Here is a 17,324-nt window from a genome sequence, read left to right as displayed (position 1 = left end):
TTTATACATTCCAAAACCCCGGACATAATGGCAACATCATCAGGCACTTTTCGCGCCTTGCGCATGCGTGCAAGGTTGGCGCCATTCAGTCTGGTCCCGGCCAGCTTCTGCAAAGCCCAGGAACCCTTGCAACATCATCATCATCATCATCATTATTATTATCATGGATCATCGCATAGTCAGCCAGATGTTCAGACTGGATTTGGCATTTTGTCTACCTATCGAGTCCTTACCCAGGACCTGGGACAAGCAGATGTGGATGTTTGATGGTATTACAGATCTCGTCGCAGGATGGAAGCAGTTCCTAGTAAGGCTGCCTTTTGCAATTGACTAATAGCGAATTTGTCAATGCCAATGGTGTTCAAGTGGTGCTCCAGTTGTTTTGGGATTGCACCCAAGGAGCCTATTACTATTGGTACTCTACCCTTGCTTGCTTTTGCCACAGTCTTTCTATTTCTGTTTGTAGGTCTTTGTATTTTGTTATCTTCTCCAGTTCTTTCTCGTCTATTCTGCTGTCTCCAGGCACTGCCACGTCCACTATCCAGACTTTTTTTGTCTTTCTTATCGACAATTGTTAAGTCTGGGGTGTTATGTTGCAGGTGCTTGTCTGTTTGAATTCTGAAGTCCCAGAGCAGTTTAATTTTATCATTTGCTATGACTTTCTCTATTTTATGATCCCACCAGTTTTTGCTTACAGGCAAATCATATTTTTTGCAGATCGTCCAATGCACCATTGTTGCTACTTTGTCATGCCGCCTGCTTGTAGTCAGTCTGTGCAATCTTCTTGCAACAGCTTACCAGGTGGTCCACTGTTTCTTCAGCTTTTTTGCATAGATGGCACTTACTGTCTGTTGCTGTCTTCTCAATTTTGACTTTATATGCATTTGTCCTTAAGGCTTGGTCTTGTGCAGCCAGAATTAGTCCCTCAGTCTCTTTCTTCAATTTTCCTGCTCTTAGCCATTGCCAGGTCTTGTTATTATCTGCTTTCCCAGCTATTTTTTTAATGTATTGGCCATGTAGTGTTTTGTCTTCCCATGCCTCTATTCTGCTTTTCATTTGGTCTTTCTTGTAAGCCAGTTTGGTCTCTCCAGTAGTCAGTAAGCCTTCCTGATATACTAATTTCAGTGCATCTTCATCACTGTTCTTCAGATATTCTTCCAAAGCCATTTTTTCTTCTTCAACCATCTGATGTACTTGTAGCATTCCACGCCCACCTATTTGCCTTGGTAGATAAAGTCTATCAATGTCACTGCGTGGATGAAGGGCATGATTCATTGTCATTATTTTTCTGGTCTGCCTATCCATTGCTTTTAGTTCTGCTTGAGTCCAGTCCACTATTCCAGCTTTGTACCTAATGACTGTGATTGCCCAGGTGTTGATTGCCTTTATGGTATTTCCTCCATTGAGTTTGGATTTTAAGATCTTCTTCACTCTCTTGATGTATTCACCTCTAATCTTTTTCTTGACTTCAGTGTGCTTGCTGTTGTCAGCTTGAAGGATACCCAAGTATTTGTAGTACTCTTCCTCATCCAGACTCTTAATGTTATTTTCGTGGGGCATCTTGATTCCTTCAGTTTTCACTATTTTTCCTTGTTTTGATAGTAAGTGTGGCACATTTGTCCAAGCCAAACTCCATTACAATATCTTGGCTATATATACGGACAGTGTTGAGCAGTGATTCTATTTCAGATGATGTTTTCCATTATTATTATTATTATTATTATTATTATTATTATTATTATTATTATTACTTGTGCATCTTATCACACTAGGCTAAATAAATTCTAATCTGTTTTAACTTTCTAATATCCTGTGGGAAAAGGATGGAAGTGAGCTGTTATATCAAGCCTCTGGACTAAATGGATTTTTGAAATGACGTTTATCCAGGATTCTTCCACCACCTATGTCCACTTTATCATTCTCTCCTTATTCTAGTCATGTTAGATTAATCCTCAGCAGCTGCTTCAAAGCTTTAGGCTGCTTCATGCACCATGCATGTTCTCTTAGGCCAGTGGTTCTCAAATAGTGGGGTGGGCCCCCCAGGGGGGGCGCGAGGCTCCATAAAGGGGGGCTCGTTTGACCTCAGCAAATACTGTCATATTGGACGCATGTGACACACGCAAAGGACCCAATTGGATAGACAGTCACGCGGGGGGGGCGCGAAATGTTTTCTTCTTCCTAGGGGGGGCATGACAGAAAATAATTGAGAACCACTGTCTTAGGCCAAGGAGGATTTGAAGCATGGTGTGATGTCATATCATGTCATAATGCAGGGCAAATTCTTCAAAGCTACGAAACCCCAAGTATTAGAAGTTCACTGACTGATCAGTCACTCTAAAGCAGGGATCTTCAAACTTTGCCCTTTGATGACTTGTGGACTTCAATTCCCAGAATTCCTCAGCCAGCGTGCCTGGCTGAGGAATTCTTGGAGTTGAAGTCCACAAATCTTAAAAGTTACCAAATTTGAAGACCCCTGCCTTTGAAAGTGGTTTTATAAGCAACAAAATGATTGTGTGATGCCAGATTTGTTTAACGACTGTGTAACTCACATAAACCCTGCAGTGACTTAGTTAACAACCATGGCCCAAAAAAACAACACTTCATAAAAATCTGGCCTGACTCATTAAACAACCAGCTTCCCTAGCAAATGGAAACTCTCATCCCGATTGTAGTTGTAAGTCAAGGATTAACCTGTAGTAAATAGTAACTCATTCTCTCAGTCTATAATTGCCATTTTGGTACTGGCTTTGAACTACAGGTAATTGTGGACTTAGACCCCAGTCGGGCCCAAAATTTCTTTTGCTAAGCAAAGAGAGTTGTGAAATGAATTTGGCTCCATTGCCACGGTTGTTAAGTGAATCACCACAGTTGTTAATAATACATTTGTTAAGTGGGGGATCACATGAGACACACAGGACTCTGGAACCATCATAAATATGAAGCAGTTGCCAAGTGGCTGAATTTTAATCACAGGTGTGCTGCAACGGTTGTGTGAAAGAGTCCCAAGTCACTTTTTCCAGTTGTACCTTCAAACGGTCACTAAATGGACCGTTGTAAGTCGAGGACTACCTGTATAACTCTAATCTTGATACGTGTTAAGTTAAGGATGCTTACTTTTAATCTGAAGGTATGTTTTAAAGGCAGCAAATCCCTTGTTTTGTTAGTAAACTCGACCCCAGGAGTGACACAGATCTCCTTCACGTGTGTTACTTCTGTCTAGGTTACTCTGGAAATACGAGCCAGAAATTTCTCCTCCGAGATGCGCACCATTCAGACAATGAAAATCCGGACATTGAAAACAGCCATCGATCCCACCAGAAAGCAGAAGGATCCGCGACAACCGCTTCGGACAGTCTGAATTCAACGCGTGTTTGAAAAAACACAAACTCGCGAAACTCTTAAAAGGGGGCGCGGCGAAGGGCAAAGCCACTTCCAAAACGGACCAATCAGAGCGCGACCTCTGCTATAAATAGCAGGCCCGCGCTCCCGGAGCGCTAGTTCGTGTTAGACGGCGGTGGAGAGGTTTGTATTTCGGGATGGCTGAGGTAGCGCCGGCTACGGCTGCCAAAGCGCCGGCAAAGAGAGTGGCGAGCGCCGCGAAGGCGCAGCAGCGAAAACCGGGCGGCCCCGGTGTGACGGAGCTGCTGATGCAAGCGGTGGCGGCGTCCAAGGAGCGCGGCGGCATCTCGTTGGCCGCGCTGAAGAAGTCGCTGGCGGCCTCGGGCTACGACGTGGAGAAGAACAACAGCCGCATCAAACTGGGCCTGAAGAGCCTGGTGGCCAAGGGGAAGGTGTTGCAGACCAAGGGCACCGGCGCCTCGGGCTCCTTCAAGCTCAACAAGAAGCAGGCAGACCCCAAGGAGAAGGCGGCGGTGACCCGCAAGAGGAAGCAGCAGCAGCCGCCAGCCAGGAAGCCCGCCAACAAGGCGAGAAAAGCTCCGGGAGCCGCCAGGCCAAAGAAAGCCGCCAAGGCGGCGGTCAAAAAACCCGCCTCGGCGGCTAAAAAGCCCAAAGTGACAAAGCCGAAAAGCCCCGCTAAACCCCTGAAGGCGAAGGCAAAACCTAAGCCGAAGGTCGCCACGAAGGCCAAGCCCGCCCTTAAAAAGAAGTGAAAAAGCTTCGCTTCAACCCAACGGCTCTTTTAAGAGCCACTCAAACGGTCTCGAAAAAGAGTTGACAGGTTGCGGACCGGTGTGAAAACTTGTCCCTCTCACTTTCTTTTGGGGGAAAAGTATTGCAGAGCGGAAGGTAGCGTGGCCGAGCGGTCTAAGGCGCTGGATTAAGGCTCCAGTCTCTTCGGAGGCGTGGGTTCGAATCCCACCGCTGCCAGGAATTTTTTTTTTCCCTCCCCCGCGCGCAGGTCTTCGCTTAGCCTTTTTTTTTGTACGCTTAATAGGACTTGATATAGAATTTTGCAGAATAAAACTGGGCTGTGTTACTACCGTACCTATTAAACTTGAAAAGGAAGGCGCAACTTCTGTATCTGTCCGAAGGAATCGGATGACGCGTGTATGAAGCCTCACAAGTCTTCCCAACTTCCACCACCCAAAGCAAAAATTTAATGAACAGCCCCCACGTACCGAACGCCGACGAGGATGGGATTCGAACCCACGCGTGCAGAGCACAATGGATTAGCAGTCCATCGCCTTAACCACTCGGCCACCTCGTCACATGCTTATCTGATTGGGCAGTTTTCGCCTGCCCTAGTATACACGTGTTAAAAAAAACCACTCCCATTTATCTTAGGTCAGAGGTCCCTAACCTTAGCAACTTTAAGACTTGTGAACTTCAGCTCCCAGAATTCCCCAGCCAGCCCTGGCTGGTTTTTTTTTTCTCCTATCCCTTAAAGCGGGGAGATTGGAGGGGAAGGGATTATAAGAGAGTAAGTGGACTTCAACTCCCAGAATTCCCCAGCCAGCCATGCCTGTTTTTTTTCTCTCCTGTCCCTTAAAACAGGGAGATTGGAGAGGAAGGGATTATAAGAGAGTAAGTAGGGCCACAATGAGTATGATGGCTGGGGAATTCCAGAAGTTGAAGTCCGCAGGTCTTAAAGTTGCTAAGGTTGGGGACCCCTGGCTTAGGTGGTTTAAATCTGCATTAAAATAAAAACTGTTGCGTGTTGTTTCTAGTCCCTATGACTCTTTTATTTTCTCCCAATAATTTTTTTTCCCACCCAGCATTACACGGAGCTTAGTTTTAAAGCCAAAAAGCAAGAATGGCCTGTCTCTTTTGCATATTAATTTCTTCAACTTCCTCCTTTATTCCCCTCTTCTCTGTCCCCTCTGAAAAATCCGCCGTCTTCGCTGATCCGCCTTAAAATAGAAGCGCGGAGGCAGAAACCGAAAAAGTAAAATAACTAAAAAGTAAAACCTTCCCAAGCCTGTTTTTAATGTAGCTTGAAAACTTTCGGAGCTGTCCGTCTGCGCATGCGTGCAAAGGTCTGGCTCTCTTCCTGCTCATCTATTTCATCCCTTTAAGAAACCATTCAGGGGAACAAAAGAACCTTGTAACGTATAAAGAAGCACATTTTTTAAAAAAAAAAAATCTTATTTGGGAAAATAGTCTTTTCAGACCCAATTAAAAAAAAAATTTTGTTGCATTGGCCGGGAATCGAACCCGGGCCTCCCGCGTGGCAGGCGATAATTCTACCACTGAACCACCAATGCACCGATAGACAGACTTCTCTCCGGTCCGCTACTGTAAGTGGGTTTTGCTGAAAGCTTCCCCCCCCCCCCCCAATTTTCTACATTATTCTTTTTATGCCGACAGCTTCTTTGCTTACATCCAGCCAATCCTGGCCATTCCCGAGCTCCCAGCTTGCCTGCAATTACAGCCTTTCTCAAACTGGGGGCACTTGAAGAAGGGTGAACTTCAACTCCCAGAATTCACCAGTCCCCCCCCCAAAAAAAATTCCCCCAGCAAAGGGAGTTGAAGTCCATCCCTCTTCTAAGTGCCCAAACTCGAGAAAAGCTGCCTTAAAGTGACCGGGGGCTTCTTGCAATGCTTGCAGCTGGTGGAGGGGAAAAGACCCTTTCTCGTCTCTTCGTGCAAAATAGACCCTTCCCTAATAATTTATATGTATATATTAGTAAATAAATAAAAGGGAGGTTCCACCGAGATTTGAACTCGGATCGCTGGATTCAAAGTCCAGAGTGCTAACCATTACACCATGGAACCGGAGACGCTCTTTTTTTCTCCTCCGCTTCTTTTGTCCGCCAGTCTGCCTTCCTTTCTCACGTTCCAACCGGCATCCTGGAACACGGGGAAAGAAAGAAGCGGGCAAGGGAGACAGCCACGCAGACGTGGCCCAGAGCTGCACATCGCCCGTTGGGGCTTGATCCCGGCCCCAAAGGAAGCCGGCTGGTCCTCAGGGCAGCTGATTAACGGTGGGAGAGGAGACCACCTGGAGATCTCACTCCAATTTCCTTTGCTGCTGAAAATAAACAAGAGGGAGGAATTTATGGTTGGGGGGGGGGGAGGAAAGCTGTAACGGTGCAATGGCGAGAAGGGACTGCTGGTTCACATGAAAGGGCTGATTTTTAACCTAGATGGGTGTACAGGATAGTCCTGGACTTAACAACAGTTTGCTTAGATCTGAGATGATTGTAGGTCAGGGCTCTTCCAACTTGGCCCTGTGATGACTTGTGGACTTCAACTCCCAGAATTCCTCAGCCAGGCACACTGACTGAGGGATTCTGGGAGTTGAAGTCATCAAAGGACCAAATTTGGACCCCTGTGTAGGTTTCTCCTGCTTAAGGGGGGGGGGGCTGGACTAGAAGACCTCCCAGGTCCCTCCCAGCTCTATTCTTTTCCTTAAACCTAGTGACTGTTCAAAGCTACGACAGCACAGGGGGGAAAGGGGAGTTAGGACCGTTTTTTCACACTTACGACCGTGGCGGCCTCCCCACGGTCACGTGATTTATATTCGGATGCCTGACAACTGACTCGCCACAGGGTCTGGGGGGGGTGTCACGTGATCACTTTTTCCAACCTTCTGGACGAGCAAAGTCAGTGGAGAAGCTGGAGTCACTTCACACAACCGTGTTACTCATTTGAACGACAGGGCGTGCAATTCCCTTCACGGATGTGGAGAGACAAGTCGTAAAATGAGGCAAAAGTCACTTTGACAGATGTGTGACTCGGCAACCTCAGTTTTGGGCTCGGTTGTGATCATGTGTCGAGGACTGCCTGTAGTTAGCCTAAAACAGAGAATATTTCCCCATTTTTTTCTCTCTCTCTCATTTAAGACGCACGTGTTTCTCACCTGGCCATCTCTTTGGCATCACCGGGTTTAATTCCTGTTTGGTTTGTTGGGAGTTCCTGGGGCTTAGCTTGGTGTGCAGATTCAACCAGCTGGGTTACTTTGGGTTGGCTTCTGTTGTGGTGGGGCAAACAAAAGAACTGGGTTGACGCCAGAATTGTGTTGTGTGAACGCAACCAGACCTGGCTGTTTAGGAAGGTGTCATTCTTCTGAAAAACGACTTCTAGTCATTTCCAAAGCAGCACATTTTAGAAGAATAGGATAACATAGGATAGGATAGACCAAGACAGAATAGAATGGATTCTATTCTATTCTATTCTACTCTACTCCTTATCTATTCTATATTTCATTCATTGTTCTATTCAATTCCATTCATTAACCTATTCTATTCTCTATTCCGTTATTCTATTCCATTCCTTCTATTCATTATTCTATTCTATTCCATTCATTATTCCATTCCATTCCTTCTATTCTATTGTTCTATTTCTATTCTCTATTCCATTCATTGTTCTATTCTATTCCATTCATTATTCTATTCTATTCTCTATTCCATTCATCTATTCTATTCATTATTCTATTCTATTCCATTCATTATTCTATTATTCTATTCTATTCCATTATTCTAGTCTATTCCATTCCTTCTATTCTAGTCTATTAATTCTATTCTATTCCGTATTTTATTATTCTATTCTAATATTATTCTATTTTAACTCTATTCTATTCTATCCTATCCTATTCTAAACTTCAACATCAAGCCGCTCTCGTTAAACACTTTTCAACCTGAGTCATCTATTTTTTAAAAAAAAATCAGTGAGAAACTTCTTGCAGGAGAAATTTTTTTCTTTTCTTTGATGGAGTATTTCATACCCAAGAGATATCTCGAAAAGGAGCCGGCTGGCCCTCGATAACTATTTCAAAAGCATCAGCTCATAAACGGCTCCTTTACACTTAGGCTGCTTCCAAAGAATCACCTCCCCCTTCCATCCAAAACCAATTTTCTGGTTTTCTTCCCGCCGTGCACCATGGGACACCTCAGAAGCATGATTCAACATCCCCAGGAAAAGTTTTCATCACCAGCTGAACAGGGTTTGTTTGTTTTTCCCCTCTAGCCTATATTTTCATTCTGGAACATTTAAAAAAAAGGGTTTTTTTTTTCCCTTTAAGGAGGCCATCCCTACTTAGTAACGTGGCGTTCTCAAGGAGAGAAGCAACCTAGAACTCAGGAGAAACTCCCTGACAGTGAGAACAATTAACCGGTGGAACTACCTGCCTCCAGAAGCGCTGAATGCTCCAACACTGGAAGTTTCTAAGAAGAGACTGGACAGCCGTTTGTCCAAAGTGGTATAGGGTTTCCTGCCTGAGCAGGGGGTTGGACTAGATGACCTCCAAGGTCCCTTCCGTTATTTATTTCAACCCCACGCTTACAAATATTCCATCTAAATAAACTGTCGTTAAGTCCTCGACTTGTATCAAGTTTGTTGAGTCCCTGTTCTAACAACTACGGCACTCACAAAAGCGCCTTAGGGCAGTTTTGCACACTAATGACCATTGCGGCACCCGATTAAAATTCAGATGGCTTGGCAATGGACTCCCAATTACGACGATCGCGCTGTCCCGGGGTCACGTGATCCCCTTTTTGTGACATTCCAACAAACAGAGCCAATGGGGGAAGACAGGTTCACTTAACGGCCGGGTGAGTAACGTTAACAATCGAAATGTCACTTCACAACTTCATAAAATGGGGCAAAAATTCACTTCGCAGCTGCCTCGCTTAGCAACGGGAATATTGGGGTCAATTATGGTCATAGGATTTAGCAACGGCCAAAGAAACGTGTCTGACAGGTAGACATGGGGCCTTTTTTGGAAGGTAGCTGCCTCAGGGGAATAATACCCATCAGTCGCAGTGCGATAGAAACGTTTTTATTAAAGATGGGAGACTGATCCAAACCAGGGCCCCGATTGCAAAAATCAAATTTGGGAAGACAACACGGCAAGGTAGCTTTGAAGAAGTCAGACAAATGGGGAATTTAGGAGGGTTTATTTAATATATATATAATATATATATATATTATATATAAATTGGAAGTGTCTTGGCGACGTTTCGACGAACCTGCCCATTCGAACCTGGGCAGGTTCGAATCCCATAAAGGGTGTGGCTAACTGACGAGAGCAGAATGAGCTCGAAATGGCCATCTTAGTCTCCCAATTTAATTCTTTAATTCTTTGTCAGAAAAAGAAATTTGGAGATATATATATATATAGGTCCTTGGTTATTCGGATTTTCTCCCACGTAAAATTGCTCCTGGAAGCACGAAGCCGAAAGCACCAGCCTGAAGATGACGAATGAGACTTCGTCGAAACGTCGCCAAGACACTTCCAATTTTACGTGGGAGAAAACCCAAATAACCAAAGACCTACATACAAACACCTGCGAAAACCTCAGAAAACACACACACATACATACATACATACATACATACACATATACATATATATATATATATATTCCTTCTAAGGCTGAATTGCAAGTTTCCAGTCCGGAAATCCGTGTCTTCTGTGGGTCTTTCTGGCTGTCCTCCTATGGATGGATCAAAGGCCAAAACTGGGAAAGAAAGCTGTTCTCCAGGTGAATCCTTGGCTGAGGGAAGGGAAGGGATCTGCACCTCCCTTCCATATTAACACCTTCATGAAAAAGGACAGAAGCACCTTGTAATTATCTTCCCCCAAAAGAAATCACCACTCATCGCCCTGCTGAGTTGGGAAGAGCCAGCGGGAGGATTCCCGCTTTGAAGAAAGGAAGTCGGAATCGCCCTTTTCAAACCAGCAGATGTTCAGGCTGGGCACACCTGGAGCCTGCCTGGCTGGCAGGCCCTCCATTCTCCCAAAGAGTTTGGAGCCAAATCTAGAGGCAGATGCTCGCTCCTCTTCCAATTTTGGAGGACCAAAAAAAAAAAAAAAAAGGGGGGGGGGGGAAAGCTTGCAGTTCCACATCCACGTGGCACCATTAGCCATCAATATTCCCTTCTGGATCAGGGATGGGTCGAAGTCAGTCTGAGGGTCCCAAACTTTTGGTCCGCAGGATGGAGGAAAAATGGAAAAGGAGGCCGTTTCCTCTCCCTCGGAAGAAATTCCACAAAGCATCTAAATCAGAAAGGAAAACTCTTTTCTGGCCCCTTTCCCCTCCTCCCCCCCAAAAAACCCACCCTATTTGGGGTCTTCAGAGGGACTTAAAAATGGAATAAAAGAACGTGCTTCGCAATAATAATAATAAAAAAAAGCACGGGATTACAAAAAGAAGTTAAAAATGGGAATCGGCTGGACGCTGGCAAGGTGACCCCCCGGGAAGGAGCGTCTAGTGAACCGTCCTCTCCTTCTGCCTGTGGTAATCTGGAAGGGAAAGGAAACAGAAATGAAGGCCAGAATCCTAGAGATCTCATTTGAGTCAGAATGGAAAAAACCCGACCGCCTGGACAGAAGTCGGTGTGAATTCCACGGGATGGGGACGAAGACAACGCCTTTTATCGCAATTGTGACCGGCCAACTGGCACGGGGTGCAGGACCGCCGTTCCCCTATTGCGGTGTTTCCCAAACTTGACCATTTTAAGGCATGAGGACTTCAACTCCCAGAATTCCACAGCCAGCGTTGCTGGCTGTGGAATTCTGGGAGTTGAAGTCCACATGCCTTAAAATGGTCAAGTTTGGGAAACACTGCCCTATTGCTGCCTGGCACAGACTTTGTTCTGACTGTTTTCCTAGAATATTCTTAAAAGGTGCCAGCTCCTCTAAACCTTCTCGGAGATATAAATGGCGGAGAGAGTCCTCTTTTCATCTTAGTTTTGAAGAAGCCTCGGTTCCTCTTGTAAAAAAAGGGGGAAACGCTTACACCTAGGAGTGTGGCGAGACGGTGAACCACACGGGACTTTTCCACTGAAAAAGGGGGGCATTTTTCCCACCCAAGGGGCAGCAGTTGTACTTACTGTAAGGGAAGAAACGGACTCTCATGATGATCTCGCGGGCGGTTTTCAAGATCTCTACTGCCTGGGAAAGAGAGGGGGGGAAATGCAGAATCTTTTAACAGCAGGAAATATTATATTGGCTTTGTGCTTGAGGCACCAGGCCAGACAACCCAGAAATCGTAAGTTTTAAGTTTGACCTTAGCTACGAAAACCAGCTGGGTGTCTTTGGGCAAATGCCCCTCCCTCAGCCCAGCCCACCTCACAGGGTTCTTGCTGTGAGGTAAATGAGGAGGAAGGAGCCTGAGATTCGTCCCTGGAATTGTTTGTAAAAATAATAAAAGCGGGACATAAATTAAAGAAATAAGTAGAGCTGTCGTGTTGTATTCATTCTGTTTCCTTGGTGGAACTCGGTGGCCCTTAAGGAGTGCAAAACCACCTCCCGTCCAGCCGTTTAGTGACTGTACCTCAGCAAGGAATATGTGATTCAGCATTTCAGCAAGATCAGCCTTCCCTATCTGGTAGATAGGTAGGTGGGTGGAAAGAGAAAGAGAGAAATAGAGAGAGAAAGAGAGAGAGCACCAGTCAGATAGATAGATAGATAGATAGATAGATAGATAGATAGATAGATAGATAGATAGATAGATAGATAGACATAGATAGATAGATAGATAGACATAGATAGATAGATAGATAAACAGACAGACATAGATAGCCAGATAGATAGATATAGTCAGATATAGACAGCCAGACAGATAGATAGATGATAAATAGATATAGATACAGACAGCAGAGATAGATAGATAGATAGATAGATAGATAGATAGAGATAGCCAGATAGATATAGACAGCCAGCCAGATGATAAATAGATAGATATAGATACAGCCAGACATAGATAGATAGATAGATAGATAGATAGATAGATAGATAGATAGATATAGCCAGATAGATAGATATATAGACAGCCAGATAGATAGATGATAGAGATAGATACAGACAGCCAGATATAAATAGCCAGATAGACAGCCAGATAGATAGAGATATAGATAGTCAGATAGCTAGACAGACAGATAGACGGATGGACAGACAGACAGAGATAGACAACATAGACATCCGGCCTTTGTTATTTTAATATCTAATGCAAAGCAACTAACTCCCTAATCCCCCTTCTTCCTCCTGTTTCCCACTTTCTACCCTGACTGCATCTGAGGGGGAGGCTGGGCTGAGAGAGCGTTTGGGACCTCTTTGGGCTGGAGACCCAAGGCACCCTTTCCTCACTCAAACAGCCAAGGGGGGGGGGGGAAGCACCTCTCACCTTGCTGTGCTCAATATCTTGGAAGTCCACGTCATTCACGGCCAGGACCTGATCTCCCTCCTGCAGCCCGGCTCGATGGGCGTCAGAATCCGGGATCACCTAGCCCGGGAGAAAGGAGGGATCAGCCACAAGGTAGAGAATTGTCAAGCTGCCTTTTTTTTCTCAGCTTGGGAACAAAGTCCCAATGGATCATAGATGTCACAGTTCAGAATCTGGAGGAGTGGGGGGGGGCACGAGGCCAGCCCATGGCATTGTTCCCTTGGCCCAGGAACGCACCTAGATATACTTTTGTCGTATTTTAATTTTTTTGTCGTATTTCAGATTCTGTATTTCCCATTTTCTCTTTTTACCTCTTGTGTTCTTATCACAATTTGAGGCGAATATGCCGTACGATTAAATAAAATAACGCCCAGGGAGATGGGAATCGTAGGGTGGGGGTGTGTGGAATTATTTGGATTCAGGCAAAATGACAGAAAGGGGATTGAAAAGGCCAAAATGATATCCTGCCCTCTCCTTTTAAGGCCTAAAAGACCTGCTAAAGAAATTACGTAGATTCCAATATATTCCGTTTCGGTTTCTGATGAATTTACCTCTTACGGTGCAACTTAACATTTTTAGTTTGAAGGAAGCCGCACAAAACAGAGTGGCATTTTCTTCTGGGTAAAGGTACAGGGAAAAAAAAAACACAACTGACAGGGGTTATCTTAGAAGAGTGGGTCTCACCTGTCTTATTTCTACACTGCGGTTCTTAAAACAGAAATGGGATTTGACCCAGAGAGGCGATTTGGTGGCTAGAGACGATAAAGGATCCGGCCGCAGAGTCTGCAACCAACGTGGGATTGAAAAATCCCAATTCACGTCCTTCTTAAAGAGGAACAAATCTCAACCAGGAACCAGAGCGAGACAAAATATATGTATATATCTACCTTTGAGATGAAAATACCCAACTGAGAAGCTTTCCCTCCTCGGATGTTAAAGCCCAGCTGGGAAGGAAAAAGAACGGAGACAGTTGGCAGCAAATGCAATGGCTTCTTTCAAGTGTTATGAATTTTTGCGGCTTCAACAGGCCACATTGCAACCCATTTCTCAGCAAAGAAGCTCAGGGACCCGCAATTTTGGCAGTCAGGGTGGAGCAGGACAAATCTCAGGGGCCATTTTTCAGAAGGAAACCCACTTTTATCAAGGAATTGTCGTTGCCAATTCTGCCCTCCTCACAAGGCACAATACGGCAGGATTTCGAAGACTGGAATCCAACCCTCTACTTAATTTACAACGAATCCCACGGTCATTATGTCCACATTTTTTTTTTATTGCTGGAAACCAGGGTTTATTACTGGTCCACCCATTGTGGACAACGGGCTCATTTCACAACCGTGTCGTTCATTTTACCGCTGGCACTTTCACGGCCACCGGAAAAAGTTCGTAAAAATCAACACAACGATCGATTTAAATGTCCAGCATTCTGGCCTCTGTGACGGTCATAATTTGAGGACCGGCTGCAGCCGAAAAGAGTGCCGTGATTTTCAGCCCGTTTGAATCCCACCCGTCCCAATTCACACAACCAAATCTGCTTGCGACCTCTTTCTGACTCCTTTGACCTCCCTGTGAAGGAGCATCAACTTTCAGCCTCCAAATTCAGAAAAATTGTTAAGCTTTTTTAAAGTTGACCGAGGAACTGATCCGGTAATTCTGCGGAATATCTTCCATCCCTCTTGAGGAAAATCAACATTTTTGTGGAGGAAACTGTCCGTGAAAAGCCAAAGAGTTTTTTTGCCCCTGCGGTGCTACAGTTCCCATCACTTATGGCTGGGGATGATGTGAGTTGTTGGAGAGTGCCAGCTTAGGAAGGCAGCCAATGAGCTCCCCTCTTTGCCCCACCCCCCTATGGGAACGAGTCAAGTCTCACCTGAGCCCCCGAAGGCTTTTTCAGGATGATAGTTCGAGGCAGGAACTGGGTTAACTCGTTGTTGTAATCCGAATGGTAAATCCTCTAGGGAAAAATCAAAGGACACGCCAAACAATAGCACTGTGGATTCTACTCTCGGAAATATAAAAATCTTTCTAGCATGTACCTCTCCCTGCCTCTATCAGGAGAAAAGCATCACGTATGTCATGTATGTGTTTCACTTTGAGAGCGGGCAACTAAATTAGATTTTTCGATGTGTGCCGTTGTGCTCACAGTAAAAAAAAAAAATGACAATAAAGGTTATCTTATTTAGAATTGGGAAATTTGCTGCAAAAGACCCCCCCATCAAATCCAAGCAAGACAGGAGATCTCCCAAAGGCTACCAGAAACCAGAAGGGGATCTACGGCTACACACCTCATGAGGGGGGATCCATGTTGGAGGATTCTCATAAGGAGGGAGAAAGACCACAGGGTAATCATCGTAGGGGATCCGGCTACTGCCTCCCATATCCATGTTGGCACAGTCCAGGGACAGGAAAGCTCAGCAAACGGGTCCTAGCATGAGAGATCAGTAAGATTTCCACCCTCTAGTAGTTCCCCCATAATTAATGCTTCCCCCCCCCCACCGAGATATACAGTAGCCGCTCTATTTACACAAGAGAACAAATGCATTTTATCTGGTTTGGGTCCTACTTAGAAACCACTTCTGGACCTTGTGCTCAAGAAGAAAAGAAGCATGGAATTCTGACTCTGGCCTTTACTGATTAGAGAGGTTTGTGGTTCCAGAAACGGTGAGCGCATGCTAAGCAGATACAAGTAAAAAAAGTTGAGGTTGTATTTTATTATTATATTATTATTTTAGGCTGAAAATAGTTGGAAGTTAATGCTTTTCTTTTTTTTCCTGTTACTCCACAACTCTTCTCCCTTTTTTTTCCTTTACCCTGTCCGCTATTATTTGTTTTCATTTGTATTCTATATTATGATTTCAATATATATGTGTATATTTCAATACAAATTATTGAAATTCAATATTGTTATACAATATATATATATACATATATATATATATATACAATATACATATATTGCTTTTGCCTTTCAGCCCCAATCTAGGAGCTTTTACAGGCAGACGCTACTGCGACAAACTATTTCTGTGTTAAATTTAGATTTAATCTAAATTTAACACAGAAATATATTATACACACACACATAACAATATGTATATTACTATATGTATATAACATAATTTATATATACACATGCACACATACATACACACACACACACAGGTATATGTTGTATTATTTGTATTATACATACATACACAGCATATACTGATATATATTTATATATCAATTATATTACATATATATAGTAATATACATATATATATACACACACACATAGTTATATACATATATAATATATATAACTTCCAATTTTACGCGGGAGAAAACCCGAATAACCAAAGACATACATACATACATACACACATATACATATACATACACACACACACACATATTTGTTTTCTGAGGTTTTCGTGGGTGTTTGTATGTAGATCTTTGGTTATTCGGGTTTTCTCCCGCGTAAAATTGGAAGTGTCTTGGCGACATTTCGACGGTCCCATTCGTCATCTTCAGGCTGGTGTTTTCAGCTTCGTGCTTCTAGAATAACCAAAGACATATGCATATACATATATATGTATACATATACATATACGTATACATATATATATATATACATATACACACATATTGTTATATACATATAAACATATATATGTGTGTGTGTGTGTGTAGGTCTTTGGTTATTCAGGTTTTCTCCCGCGTAAAATTGGAAGTGTCTTGGCGACGTTTCGACGAAGTCCCATTCGTCATCTTCAGGCTGGTGTTTTCAGCTTTGTGCTTTGTGCTTTGCTCCTCGAAGCACGAAGCTGAAAACACCAGCCTGAAGATGACGAATGGGACTTCGGTGAAACGTCGCCAAGACACTTCCAATTTTACGCGGGAGAAAACCCAAATAACCAAAGACCTACATACAAACACCCGCGAAAACCTCAGAAAACAAATATATGTATATATGTACATATATACATATTTGTATATTGAATTTCAATAATATTGCAATTTTTATTAGTACATGCATATTTATCCACAGACACAAGTAAAAAGGAGCGAGAGCCTCCCTGTCCCTAAAGCCCGTTGCCGTCGTAAAACGAGGACAAGGAAGGAACTGAAGAAAAGAGCGAGGAGGGCAGCCCTTCCAGCTCCAAAGGCCTGGCCAGCCTCTCCCCTCCTCTCCCTCCCCAGAAAGGAAGCCCTCTTGGAGAATCTCTTCAACCCCCGCCCCCCCCCTCGCAGCCCTGAGTCTTCCTAGGCCCGACCTGGCTCAGCCTCAAGTCTCCGGGAGTTCCGCAGGCCACCCCCGTCGCTCTCCTTCCGCGGAAAGAGCCGGCTCTCTCGGCCCTGCCTTCCAGAGACGGGGCCGACGCCCGCCACGAAGCGGCCTCGCCCTCCTCCGGCCTCCCCGCAGCTCAGCGCCGGGACCTGGCGGCCTTTCCTCGCGGGCCTCAGCAGCTGGTCTGAGGGAATCCGGGAGGGCCCGCCTCCCTCTTCTTCTTCCGCCAATCCCAACGGGCCCTTCCTCACCCGCAAAGCCAATCAGACTAGGAGGGGAAAGGCATCTCCTTCCGCTATTGGGCAGGGCGTTCTTGCCCCGACGGTAGAGACGGCACTCGGATTGGTTGGAAGCGCGAAGGCGGGTCCCTCCGCCTCCTGAGGCGATTGCCGTGGCAACGCTGCCCGGCGGCGGGTGACGTAAGAGCGGGCGCGGCGTTGGCCAGAGCGTCGTTTCAATAATGACAAAGGCCACCTTCATCCCGCCCA

At 44.8% G+C, this 17,324-nt stretch overlaps 2 protein-coding genes and 4 non-coding genes across 6 annotated transcripts; 2 read left to right on the top strand and 4 right to left on the bottom strand.

Moving 5' to 3' along the window:
• The first annotated feature begins 3,431 nt into the window (after positions 1 to 3,431).
• On the top strand, positions 3,432 to 4,928 carry LOC120305752 (histone H1.3-like). Its single transcript, XM_039338020.1, has one exon. The coding sequence runs from the start codon at positions 3,537 to 3,539 to the stop codon at positions 4,110 to 4,112; it is 576 nt and encodes a 191-aa protein (XP_039193954.1). The 5' UTR covers positions 3,432 to 3,536; the 3' UTR covers positions 4,113 to 4,928.
• TRNAL-AAG lies at positions 4,248 to 4,329 on the top strand. Its single transcript has one exon. It is a non-coding gene; the product is annotated as a tRNA-Leu (tRNA).
• Positions 4,588 to 4,669, bottom strand: TRNAS-GCU. Its single transcript has one exon. It is a non-coding gene; the product is annotated as a tRNA-Ser (tRNA).
• Positions 4,929 to 5,595: 667 nt separating the features above from the next.
• Positions 5,596 to 5,666, bottom strand: TRNAG-GCC. The gene has a single exon. It is a non-coding gene; the product is annotated as a tRNA-Gly (tRNA).
• Positions 5,667 to 6,105: 439 nt separating this feature from the next.
• TRNAQ-UUG lies at positions 6,106 to 6,177 on the bottom strand. The gene has a single exon. It is a non-coding gene; the product is annotated as a tRNA-Gln (tRNA).
• Positions 6,178 to 10,322: 4,145 nt separating this feature from the next.
• Positions 10,323 to 17,079, bottom strand: PDZD11 (PDZ domain containing 11). Its single transcript, XM_039338022.1, has 7 exons — positions 16,823 to 17,079; positions 14,852 to 14,991; positions 14,437 to 14,520; positions 13,457 to 13,513; positions 12,531 to 12,629; positions 11,239 to 11,299; positions 10,323 to 10,648 (listed from the first exon to the last, which is right to left on the bottom strand). The coding sequence occupies exons 2-7, from the start codon at positions 14,948 to 14,950 to the stop codon at positions 10,614 to 10,616; spliced, it is 435 nt and encodes a 144-aa protein (XP_039193956.1). The 5' UTR covers positions 14,951 to 14,991; positions 16,823 to 17,079; the 3' UTR covers positions 10,323 to 10,613.
• Positions 17,080 to 17,324: the final 245 nt, after the last annotated feature.

Source organism: Crotalus tigris, unplaced genomic scaffold (genome assembly GCF_016545835.1).
Source record: "Crotalus tigris isolate CLP2741 ecotype Arizona unplaced genomic scaffold, ASM1654583v1 scf7180000017690.20705106771:4171800, whole genome shotgun sequence".
Taxonomy (NCBI): Eukaryota; Metazoa; Chordata; class Lepidosauria; order Squamata; family Viperidae; genus Crotalus; species Crotalus tigris.
The sequence above is the reverse complement of the archived record's forward strand: the minus strand, read 5'-3'. Positions and strand labels throughout refer to the sequence as shown.